Raw genomic sequence first — 13,140 nt, 5'->3', positions numbered from 1 at the left:
GTTTTATGGAAGTTTTTATTTTATCTTTGTTTATTTAATTATTGTATTTGTTATCATATACAAACGTTTTTCGTGCCTATCCCCTATTATGGGTATAGATATTTTGTTTGTATTTTCCCTTATAACTTTATATTTGAAAATTGATGATTTAGGTAATTTTGGTGTTTTGCCTTCCGATTGTGGTATTGCCGGAATCGGTGCTGTTGAAGAGGCAACTGAAAATTAATAGAGTGGTCATCTTAGAAACGATTGTACACCTTAACTTTTGATGTTACATTCTTGGAACGGATATAAATAAATGTGTTGTGATGGAATTTACGTCTAAATTGAATATATATATATATATATATATATATATATATATATATATATATTACAATATATATGTTTATTTATTGAGAGACAGAGAGAGAAAGAGAGAGAGATTTATATAGCTTTTGTAAAGATTATCCGTTTGGTTAATTTTTAAATAGAGGCCCGCCTCCCTCGGCTCACTGTCATAAGCCGAATCTTTCTTTTATTAATGACATAAGCTTCTTTTTTCCTTTATAAGCTAATTTCATATTTTCTATCAATTGATTAAACTGTATATGTCCATCGTGCGCGAGCGAGAATGTCTCCCGAGCCTTACTTAGAAAATCTATAAAGTCCCCGTAATGCCGAGGACTTATGTGGGTCAGTTTGGAGTGCGTCGTGTTGATGTAAGCACAGATGGCAGCCTCCATCAGCTGCCGTAACGGCGCACGATCGTAGGACAAAAGTTTCATAGACCGCCTTTTACCATCAGTGTTGGCAATTCCAGGTGCAGTCAGCGTACATCGACGAAGAATGTCTGAGAGAACAGTGGCACATTGTACGTTTTTTACGAGGAGATCTAACATGTCTGAGAGTTCATTCTTGCCTTGAGAGTGGCTCAAGGCACATGCCCAGTGGATGTCATTGATAGCAGGGTGTGTGTCCTGATTGTATGCAAGATGGATGTTTTTCATGGCGAGCAAGGAGAGCTTGTAAGCCCGATGGGGGTGACCGCGGTGTTCCATGTACCGGGCAATATTGAACAACTGGGTGGAGTTCATCACATGAGAGGCTGCTTCGATGACAATCTGGTAAGCCGTCTCGAAGGCAATGGGGTCCTTCTCGCAGAGGTTCAGCGCTCCAAGCGCACAACTGGGCGGGTCCTTGTTGGCACACTGAAGAGCTAAGTTTCGAGCGCATTTCGCAAGTTCCTCTTGTTGCTGGTATGAAAGGTTGAGCTGAATCACCGTGGCCGGAGACATGATCGTTGTGGCAACTGTGGCTGAAAGAAGAGAAACAGAAAAGATTACAGTAAATGTACCTATTTACTATGCCTCCCCACGGGACAGAGTTAGACACCAGGGTGTTTTTTTTTAACGTGGAGAAAAGGTACAAAAATTTTAAAAAAGATTACAGTAAATGTAAGTAAAAGAATTTTTATCATCTAATATATAAAAGGTCAAGTGTGTGTATGTGTTTGTGTATGCATGCGCATTCGTTCATGCATGTGCGTGTGTTGCAAAAACTTGACAGACACATTAAGATTAACAAAATCAATATCGTTTTAAAGCTCGGACAACAAATATCGAAAAAATTGACCAAAAACATTCTTTCACCCTCAACTGGGCAGTTTTGTACAAGGAGGGGTCACTTTTTCGTTGACATTTTTGGCACGAGAGGTTACTATAACTTCTCCCTTCCAGCATGTTTGCTTTCTTTATCAACATTTTTTGTTAGCGACTCATTGTCTCCACGGTAAATTGGTTAAAATTTTATTCTTTATTTTATTCATCCTTTCCGTTACATTAAGACTTCAATATTAAGCATTTAGCAAATTCATTCAACGTTTTTGTGTATAATCTTGCCCTTTTTCAGTTACCATATCGTGTGTGTGTGTGTGTGTCGTGTGTGTGTGTGGTAGCCTTGCTTCTCCCCTTGCATGCATCCCGTACACTAGCACTATTTTTTTTTATTGTTTTTTTTAACATTTAGTATTATTATTATTATTATTATTATTATAATATATCAATTTCTATGTCATTACTGTTGTATTTATCTTTCTTTAATGATTGTCAAGAATAATTTAAGCCGTTTTCAAGTAAATTTCTTATTCAAACAGATTAATTCAGTTTCTTTAAATTGAAATGGGAATAATTATTTTAAATGATTTTTTTTTTTCGAGATACGTTGGTCATGGAACAAATTAAATCTATATCTTAAAAGGAATTACTGTATTGTTATTCACTTAAATATGATAATTGCCCTTTTTGGGGAACTAGAGTTTCCCCACATTTAAAAGACTATATCCAATCTTCTATTAATATTTGACTATTACATTTGCATCTCTACATCTGACCAATCAACATTTTCGTTGGATTGTACCATTTTTTTTTCAAATTTTTTCTGCATCGAACCTGAACTTTATTTGGAATATCCTTTTAACCTATGCATTTCTGCATTATCAATTTTTTATCAAATAAGACTTCTCATAATTTGTACGTTTCAATTTATGTACGAAAAAGCAAAATTATAACTTGCCTATGAATATTAGTTTGCTAACGACTTTCCTCTAAGGACGAAAGCCATTCTTTGAAACTTCATAGAATAAGGAATAATAATAAATTTGTTGTCAATTTTAATTTGCAGAGTTTAAATTGAAGTTCTTATATCCATGCTCTAAAATTTTTATTTTATTGTCCTATAAATATTAATAGTTGCTTTAAGTTTACAGAATTATTCAATTTGTCAGCATGAAAAACTTATTGAACTTTGAATTTGTATGCATATCAAAATGAATTGTATGAAATGCGTTTATGAGCCAAATTACAATGCAAACAAAATGTTTTGTAAAATTAATATTTCAGCGATAGATTTCATCCTAAATTTTATACTTTTTTCTTTTATTTTTTTTTCCATGATGGTAAATTGAAGAAAAAGTGAAAGTCTGCATGTTTTTTTGTCAAAAAGAAACAAGAAAATAAAAATAAAAATGTGTAGACTTATGACGATGGCATTTATTGCCGAAATATTAATTTTAAATAAATTTGTTTATTTTTCATAATACTGCATTGTAATTTGGCTCATAAACTTATTTCATACATATTTTATTTCAAAATTTAATCAACACTCATATCATGAAAAATAACTGAATTATATATATATATATATATATATATATATATGAGTTTTTAAAAGAAGATCAATGGGAGTGGGGTTATAGACGAGAGAAAAAAAATTGTCTAAAAACTATTTTACTAAAAAATAATTTGAATACAAAAAAAAAAAATCTTTGAGGAACTTTTTTTCTTCCATTTTTTTTTTATAAACGGGAGAAAAAAATTGTCAAGACTATTTGTCTTGACAATTTTTTTCTCCCGTTTATTTTTGTCCCTCCCTATTGATCTTCTCCATAATTTTAATAATGACTCCACTTATCTTTTTGAAAACTAAAAACATTTTGTACCACTAAACACAAACACACATATATATATATATATATATATATCTTTTATTGCTCTTTAAAAATTACCTGTGGCTTCCATTGGAGCAAATAGTTGAAACCAATTTTGCATTAAACTGGTAAGGGCAGCAACTCCCACCTCAGTGGCACAGGTCACCAGCCAGCGAACCATTTCACGACGTCGCCAATTCAATGTGGTAAGCGTCATTCGCATCACCTATAAAAAAAAAAAAAAAAAAAAAAATTAAAATTAAAAAAATAAATATCAAACACAAAAATCAAAATTTGTTTACACAAAGTTTTGTTTTTCAAACTTATTTAAAAAAAATAGTATCATAGTTTAAAGCTGTTTCAAGGCAGTATAAAGTTAAATAGAAAGTCATGAAAATATTCATGGCAATTAAGCTACACAGAACCTTCCATGTTTCATCCTAGAGGGACTGGTTAGGTGGTTTTAACCAGAAGACTCCAAACAGGAATGAAATGCGAAAACCTCTTTGAAATTTTATTGTCATATACATTTTCATAACATAACAGATACTGTTGAGAATTGAAAATGTCAACTGAATTAAAGGAATAAATTATAAGATGGTCAACATCATTAACTTTGGAATATAGTTTTTGTCATTTATTCACTATATTGCTCTGTAATTACATTGAGCTTCTTAAATAAGGATTGGTATATATAAGTATATTTCCACAGAAATGTATATATGGCAAAAATGGTAATTAGTGTGTGTGTGTATATATATATATATATATATATATTTCCAAAGAAAAAAAAAAAATATATATATATATACCCACACAGAGTGAGTCACTAGAAACTGCTGTTTTTAGAATGCTCCTTGCTTTCTTAGAGTAAGGGATAGGGAGTGAGGAAGGTAGTCTTTAAATCTACTTAAGTGCCGTTTAGTTTGTTTTTATTTGTTTATCTTTTACGTTAAATTTTGTCTCAGTTATTGATTTTGAATTGCTTTGGGTTTTTTTTTCAGTTCATTGCCCTCAGGTGACCGTGGAGTCGTGAACACTGTGTGTTTGCTTAGGACATTTACGTGAAAAATGGTGAATTAAAAACATCTATTTCTCGTGACTCACCCTGTGTATATATATTTTAGTTTTGATTTCACTGCTATACATTAGGTTCAATATAATAATCGATAGAGAATTGTCTATAATAATAAATATGTAATTTGCATGAATTAAAATATATTTTATAATAATAAATACGTAATTTGCATGAATTAAAATATCATTTAAGCGTATCTTATGACTGGAAACGCTGGATGACCTGCTAGTTTATTACACAATTAACTGACACATGGATACCATTATGAGATTGGATTCTGATAAGTTCACGTGTTAGACCTATGCCATTATGTATCTGTTTTGATACTACACTTCTAATTTCCTCTGTTCGTGTACTCAAGTAGAAAATGGTATAGATTGAGGCAATTATCAGTGTAATTGAATCCGGTACTTATATATGTACTTGTGTATCTGCGTTTTTATTAATTTTTGCTGTTTTATTAATTTTATTCTGAAAGGAATTGTGTTTGAAGGTTATTACAATGCAGTTTATGGGAAACACTGGACACGAGCCAGTGTATAAAAGAATGACAATAGTGAAGGAATATCAATAATTTTCAATTATATTACATTTATTTACCAACATAATGTGTTGTACAGCATTATAATTTATTTTAATTTCCCTCTCTCTCTCACACACACACACACACACACACACACACACACACATATTTTAGACAAATATTGAATAGCACGGAATTATTCCGTTTTACAATAGTCCTTTTTTGTGTTCTTCTCCAATCTCCGAATAGTCCTTTTTTGTGTTCTTCTCCAATCTCCGAATAGTCCTTTTTTGTGTTCTTCTCCAATCTCCGAATAGTCCTTTTTTGTGTTCTTCTCCAATCTCCGAATAGTCCTTTTTTGTGTTCTTCTCCAATCTCCGAATAGTCCTTTTTTGTGTTCTTCTCCAATCTCCGAATAGTCCTTTTTTGTGTTCTTCTCCAATCTCCGAATAGTCCTTTTTTGTGTTCTTCTCCAATCTCCGAATAGTCCTTTTTTGTGTTCTTCTCCAATCTCCGAATAGTCCTTTTTTGTGTTCTTCTCCAATCTCCGAATAGTCCTTTTTTGTGTTCTTCTCCAATCTCCGAATAGTCCTTTTTTGTGTTCTTCTCCAATCTCCGAATAGTCCTTTTTTGTGTTCTTCTCCAATCTCCGAATAGTCCTTTTTTGTGTTCTTCTCCAATCTCCGAATAGTCCTTTTTTGTGTTCTTCTCCAATCTCCGAATAGTCCTTTTTTGTGTTCTTCTCCAATCTCCGAATAGTCCTTTTTGTGTTCCTCTCCATATTGTATATGTTGGATCTATAATCACGAGCGCTTTCGACAGAAGTACTTCTATCATCCTCAGGCATATTGTAGAAATAGATGTAGAGATTGTTTTTTAATTTACTTTATATATATATATATATATTACACACACATTTCTTTTCCTAGTCACGTGGTAATTTGTTACAAGTTATACATACAAGTGTTGCAGAGTAAATTGGCTAAGAATACTCTAAGCATTGTACATTAAAACAAAGAAGCCTCAAATAAATAATATTAATTACGAGTGCAGCCGGAACGTTTTGAAATGTTTGGGATAAATGTTTGAAAATGTATATATGTGTGTTTGTATATATAAATGTGTTTAATATATGTGTAAAAAAAAAGTCCGCCCACCTAACTTGTAACAAATTACCACGTGACTATGAAAAAAATGTATATATAAGTAAATTAAAAAACAATCTCTATATTTATTTCTGCAATATGCCTGAGAATGATAGAAGCACTTCTGTCGAAAGCGCTTGCGATTATGGATCCAACATATACAATTTGGAGAAGAACACAAAAAGGACTATTCGGAGATTGGAGAAGATAAAAAGGAAAATTGTAAAACAGAATAATTCCGTGCTATTCAATAATATTTGTCTAAATGAGAAAATGCTGCCTATATATATATACACACACACACACACAAATAGGCATGGCTCAGAGGTTAAGGAATGAGGGTTGGAAAATTGTAGGTTTTGGCTTAGATTCTAGTTAATGTTTTAGTTTTGATCTCACTATTACATATTAGGTTCAATATAATAAGCAATAAAGAATTGTCTCTATAATAAATCTGCATGAATTAAAATATATTTAAGCATATCTTACGACCGGGCAAAGTCGGGTAGCTTGCTAAGACACACACACACACATATATATATATATATATATGGGGGGGGTATGTTCAACTGACCTGTAATCCGAGTTCGAAGGCAGCATTTAAGATATGGATGTGCTTGCGGTTATCAACAGGTGTCGCAATTTTGAAAGCTTCTTGGGCAAGCTTGAAAAGCTGGGATGAACTGTGGATGTGCGTCTCAGCTGATTCCAGTACCGTACGCAACTGTCGATGATCGTCTGAAAAATTAAAAGGTTTCAAAATTGTTTCATGCGAGGCTTGATTATTTTGATTCCTGCTGTAATGACAAAAGACAAGGACTTCTCAGCAGCAATCTTCTGGAGGTTCAAAGTTCAATCCTCCGTACAATCAATAATAACTAAGAATTAACATAACACCTCTACCCGGTCATGGCTGACAGAACTAAAACTACTACCCACCATTGATTAAATATAGTTCAGCTCAAAATTCCATAACGGTTCTCGAATTGAACAAAAATTTCCCATAAAGTTTGAAAACAAATTTGTATTAAGGTCACATTGCATCAATTTATCATTTTTTTCTGCATTACCCTGGCAACACGTGTACTTTTCTCACTGTATTTGGGAACTTAACATATTCCTTTAGTACTCATGTCTATCCATACTAGCCACACAAAAATTACAGTAAATCCTACTTAAGCAGAAACCAAATTTAATAAAAAATTTAAAAATCACAACTGGTGGTACTTATGCAGTTTATGGATCAGGGTATCTTTTTTAAAGAATTTTCAAGTTAAAAAGATCCTATAAAAATTGGATTTATTAAAATTGTTGATTTTGAAAGTAAAGAATAGTTGGAAAAAAAGAAAAAAGGAAAGAAAAACTAAGAAAAGAAAAACTAAGAAAAGAAAAACTAAGAAAAGAAAAACTAAGAAAAGAAAAACTAAGAAAAGAAAAACTAAGAAAAGAAAAACTAAGAAAAGAAAAACTAAGAAAAGAAAAACTAAGAAAAGAAAAACTAAGAAAAGAAAAACTAAGAAAAGAAAAACTAAGAAAAGAAAAACTAAGAAAAGAAAAACAAAAAAGAAAAACAAAAAAGAAAAAAACAAAGAAAAAAAACAAAGAAAAACAAATACGCTTGGAGGGTACAGAAGCCGAAATGTGAAAAATAGCGAAAATGAGAACTGTAGTCCTAATAATGAAAAATGAAATTAGTCAAGATATGAAATGGCAAATAATCAAAACTAAAATGGCAAATAATCAAAACTAAAATTATTCAAAATGTGAAATAAGTTTTTTTTTTTTATGGCTCAATTCTTAAAATCGATCTTGAAAAATCAAGCAGAAGAGACTGGGCTTGAATTTAAGCGAGCTGAAGAAACCGTTATTAATCCCAGCTTTGAAAACATTTCATAAGATTAATTTGAAAATTTTAGAAAACCAAATGTGACAATTTTTTTTATTAAACGAATAAAATCATTTTTTCTGATACTTTCGGTGTCAGACAACTTTTTCAAAGTAGAATTTTTATTTTGCTGGTGGGTAGTATTACCCTCGAGAAATCAAACATCTTTACTTGGCCTTTTGGCCAAGATCAAAGTGTAGAATGTCTTCAGATGTGGCACTTCCATTTCTTGTTCTCTTTCAGTGGAGGAGAAATCATTCACGACCGAGACAATTTTTATACCTTTTCTCCACGTTCAAAAAACGACCCTGGTGTCTAACTGTCCTGTGGGGAGGCATTGTAAATAGGTACAATCTCAAGAATGGCAAAAAGATAAGTTCAAGTTTATGATTATCTCCCTTGCAAAACAAGAAATTGTGCGAGTTAGCTCCCTTGAATACATGTAATCTTACATTGAAATATTTTCAGAGGAGAATTCCATTTTGAATGTTTTATCCAACAAATACAACATTTTATTTAGGCTAAAAATAGGGAATTTCTAAACTAAAGCAATTATTTGTCCCAGTTCAGAATGCCCCTTATGAGCTGGATTTTACCTTCGTTAAAAAGTGGCCATATGTTTAATTCTGCCCTCGTGGGGAGACAAAAATATCATGCAAATGATATGGTGCCGGCTTCGATAAAAAAAGCCCATTTTCAGAGAAGGTAGCAATTGGGAGTCATGAGTTTGAACCACAGTGCAACAATTTTACCCACAAAAATCGTTAGGTGAAAGTACAGACCAGTTAAAGTAACCGCCAAGACCAGTTAAAGTACAGAATAGTAAACTATTTTTAACCACATATGTAGGATTATTTTGCTGAGTTGGTTAGAAGAACTTACTTTTAGCGTGGGCAAGCAAGGTCGAAGCTAGTTCACATTGTTGGGTTTCAATATGTCCGAGGATGAACCAACGTGGAAAACGGTTGAACACAACTGGACCCATGTTGTTTACAACGTCGAGATCTTCGTCTTCACGTTCAAGAATTGGCAAACTGAAAGAAAGGAAAATATTTACGATAAAGACTTTAAAAAAAAAAAAAAACCGTGAAGAAAAAAAAAAAAAAAATCATTTGTCTAATTTTTTGTTTCAACTATTAAGATGATTGTTGATGAATATTTTGGGATCATCCCTGTAGGAATCTTGGATTCTTCTTCGTTATTGTAGCGAAATTCAAAAATTGAAATATTGAATTTCAAGTAACCAGTAGTATCTTTTGAAATGTCACAGTAATGAAAATACCCAAACATTACAAAAACAATGAGATAGAAACTTTATTATTTAAAAAAAAAAAAAAAAAAAAAAAAAAAAAAAAATAGTTTTTGAAGAAATTAGCTATTTTAGCTTTCATAATTGAAGAGCACACATGTTAGCAGGGGAGGTAATTCATTTTTGAAAACTGTCAAAAGCTTAAGCCAGTTCAAACTATGAGTTATTTCCCTTTGTTTATATCACATGATAAAACAAACATGGCCGAAATCATTTTTTTCGTTGAATCATTGAAATACGTGTTTTATGTAATATTCCAGAAATATTTACCTAATTGTTACATGACAGGTAGGTAGATATCATTGCTTATTGTTGACAATAAAAAAAAAATAAAAAAATAAAAAAAAATGAGTAGTTATTGGTTTTAATGAGCGAAAGCTGAAACGTGAGCTCTTCATTTCACCTTGCCGACATGTTTCTATTGAATTTAAATGAGAAAATTTGAAAACGTGAAATGAGAAAATCATTTTTATTTACTTTTTTGTTGTTGTTGTTGTAAAAGTCTGAATGGTAAATTTTCAGATTAGGTCCACCTCCACCATTTTCTGTTAAATGACGACTTTAAAAGGTTTTCGGCCATGCTGAATACGAAAATCGCCTTGAAATTTTGCAGAAATAATTAGTTATCGAGATATAAAAAGTTGTATTATGCGTTTTATTCTTTGGCGGCCATCTTTGTTACACGTGTAAATTTGTTTATGGCGCGCACGTAAAAACGATGGCCGGCAAAGAATACAATACATAATACAACTTTTTATATCTCGATAACTACTTATTTCTGCAAAATTTCAATGCGATTTCTGTATTCCGCATAGTAGAAAACTTATAAAAGTCGTCATTTAAAAGAAAATTGTGGAGGTGGACCTAATCTAAAAAAAATACCGTCCGAATTTTAGCCAATAACCTGGCTTTATCAAGGTCAAAGACGAATTTTCTATTTGGGAGGCTTCGACCTCTTATTACATCATTATGAAGAAAAAAAAAAAAAAAATCGGACTGACATCTTGATAAAGCCAGGTTATTGGCGAAAATTCTGACTTTAACAACACAAAAAAAAAAAAAAAGATTCACAAGATTTTCACGTTTTCAAATTTTCTTATTTAAATTCATAAAAAAAAAAAATGTTTTCTAAAATGTGTACCTTTACATTGCTTATATTTCTATTACTTTTATGCATGCACAAATTCATTCATTTTAAATCTTTCTAATCTGTTGATGGCTCAAATGGTAGGAAATGCAGCTGGAGCCCTAAATGTTTTGTTTCAATTCTAGCTGATAGCACCCAAGTCATTTTCTTTTAACTTGAAATCGGTACTATATATTAAGTACAATATAATATTTAATAGCAATTTGGCTCTTTAATAACAAATATGAAATTTGCATGAATTAAAATATATTTTACGATTCCCCCACCCTGCTATTTTTAAATAAAATTCTTACCGCATGGCGCGAAGTCCAACGCGAAAGGCAAGGTCTTGGTCATAATTAATAAGATTGATAAAGAGAAACTGGGCAAATGTATGCATAGGATAGCTTTCTGTATGGACACCAAGGCCCAAGCCACTAGTAGGACCGCCTGGAAAAACAAAAAGAAAAATAAATAAAATTTTAAAAGAAAAAAAAGAAAAAAAAGAGGGAAAAACATGGTTAAATTAGTCAAGTCTCGATTTTTAAAATGCGACCCACTGCTGCCAAAATTCCTTAGTTCAAAAACTCAACTCTCTGCTATTACTCTCTCAACTTCAAAAGCATTTCTGCTGATCGAACTCACTTCCTCAAAATCCAACTCCAAAACGAACCCCTCTCTGAAAAATCAGGCCTCTTTTATCTCCAATCAGGAGCATCTTATTTGCATATCAGGTGGTAACATTGCAAGCATATAAAAGATAAGGCAGCCATTTTTATTTCTTTTTTCTTCATTCATTTTTGTTCCCATCCAGATTTGTACAAGTTGCACAAGGCAGGTTTGTAACAACTTTTTAAACATTTCAGACCACACAACAATTAGACATTTTTTTTTTTTTAAGTTTTGATTGGTGTAATTTTTATTAGCAACGTCAATTTGTTCGGAAAATTTATTAATGGTTTGATTTGTGTTACTTCAACCATCTATAGGTGATTTAATGCTGAATCAAGTTTGTCACATCTATCAATATAGCTATAAAATTGATTTTTTTTTTTTTACTCTGACATTGACTTTAAAGTATACTTTTTCTATTGGTATTTATTTGCTTCTCCATAAAAGCAAAATGTGACACAAGGTCTTTTTTAATGTGGAGGGAAAACCAGCTCCCCGAAAAGAGGCACTCTGGAAGTAGGCAAAAATAAAAATTGCCTTAGTATAGAAGACTAAATAAAGTGTAGCATCAGAACAGCTGCTCCACTGTGATCTCGACCCAAAGACCAGATCTACTTTTTCTATTTAAAAATTATTAAAACAAATTTCCTAATATATTCAGCCAGATATGCGAGTGCTTATATGAAGGTTAATTTGCATATTCATTTAAAAAAAAAAAAAAAAAGAGAATTAATTATTCGACTTTTATGGTTTCTTATTAAAGGATCGGTTTCATTTCACTAATATGCTGAATTCTATTTATGCATAGTTTCTACATTCTGCATAACTGCGTAGAATTTAAGATGAAAACTTTCCAGCACCACCCACCCACCCTCATAAGTAACCCTGTTGGTGTGTGTGCAAAAGGTCTACCAAACTCATCTTTGAATATTTGGTCTACAGAGTAAAAATTTGATATATAGGCTATTTGGACCTGTATCACACATTCGATTTGGTTTTTAACGGGCTAAAATTTCTAAAAGGTCAAAATTGAAAACAAACCAGTTGACCTTGATAGGAGTAATCAACCAAACAGGTTTACATATGCAAATCTACATTCATAGGTTAAACAATTATTTTTTTTTAACTATATGTGTATGATCGTAGCTCAGAAACTAAGGTTTTGATTCTAGCTGATGGAACCCAAGACTTTTTTTTACCTTTGATATCACTACTATACATTAGTTTAAATATAATCATCGATTGGGAATTGGCTCGATAACAATGCCGGGCAGTCTGCTAGTAATATTCTACAGACAAAGTGCATATCTCTGTTGTCATTAATAGTTTGGTTTGTGATGTTTGCTTCTACAGTATAAAGACAAATTTTGAATTTTACGTAAAACAAATGGTACCTACTACTTGATACCTGACAATTACGTAAGATATCCAAATATTACAAAAAACGATAAGAGAAAAATAATTGTTCATGAAAAAACAGTTTCAAATAAAGATTATGACTTGCCCGACACAAAAATATTTGCCTCCCCTGTCAGAAATGTCACAAGTTTGGAATTTCTATCAGAAATTCACATCACGCGACGCAGTAAAATCAACATGGCGGACATCCTAAACTTTTTCATGAAGAATTATTTTTCGATCTTATTGTTTAGTGTAATATTTGGATATTTTACTATCTGATACCCAGCTATTACATTAAGTACGAGTTGTTTTATTGGCGATTCCTCAACCAATTTTTAATGTGAAAAACTAAATTCAAATTATTTAGCCATTGTCCAGAAACATTGGAAAATACTTAATGGATTTTTTTTTTAACAAAGGAGTCACCACTTATCAAAGCCCGGGAGGCCACTCAAGGATAAGGGTTAACGGGTATCCATATTAATCAATGGGATTATAGCATAGTAATCATAAGTAGTGGAAATTTTGTAAATTG

The 13,140-nt window shown here is 31.8% G+C and overlaps 1 protein-coding gene across 1 annotated transcript in view; it reads right to left on the bottom strand.

Annotated features, from left to right (window-relative positions):
* Positions 1-339: 339 nt before the first annotated feature.
* The window catches only part of LOC145296094 (zinc finger SWIM domain-containing protein 5-like), a 171,997-nt gene continuing 159,196 nt past the window's right edge, over positions 340-13,140 (bottom strand). The window contains exons 13-17 of the mRNA XM_080142234.1: positions 10,847-10,982; positions 8,980-9,131; positions 6,787-6,950; positions 3,545-3,692; positions 340-1,297 (exon numbers count right to left, since the gene is read on the bottom strand). Coding sequence (XP_079998360.1) covers positions 498-1,297; positions 3,545-3,692; positions 6,787-6,950; positions 8,980-9,131; positions 10,847-10,982 — 1,400 coding nt within the window. The 3' untranslated portion in view covers positions 340-497. The remainder of the gene's footprint in view (positions 1,298-3,544; positions 3,693-6,786; positions 6,951-8,979; positions 9,132-10,846; positions 10,983-13,140) is intronic.

The sequence above is a fragment of the Euprymna scolopes genome, chromosome 16, assembly GCF_053919585.1.
Source record: "Euprymna scolopes isolate OS-2025 chromosome 16, ASM5391958v1, whole genome shotgun sequence".
In the NCBI taxonomy this organism is placed as follows: Eukaryota; Metazoa; Mollusca; class Cephalopoda; order Sepiida; family Sepiolidae; genus Euprymna; species Euprymna scolopes.
The sequence above is the reverse complement of the archived record's forward strand: the minus strand, read 5'-3'. Positions and strand labels throughout refer to the sequence as shown.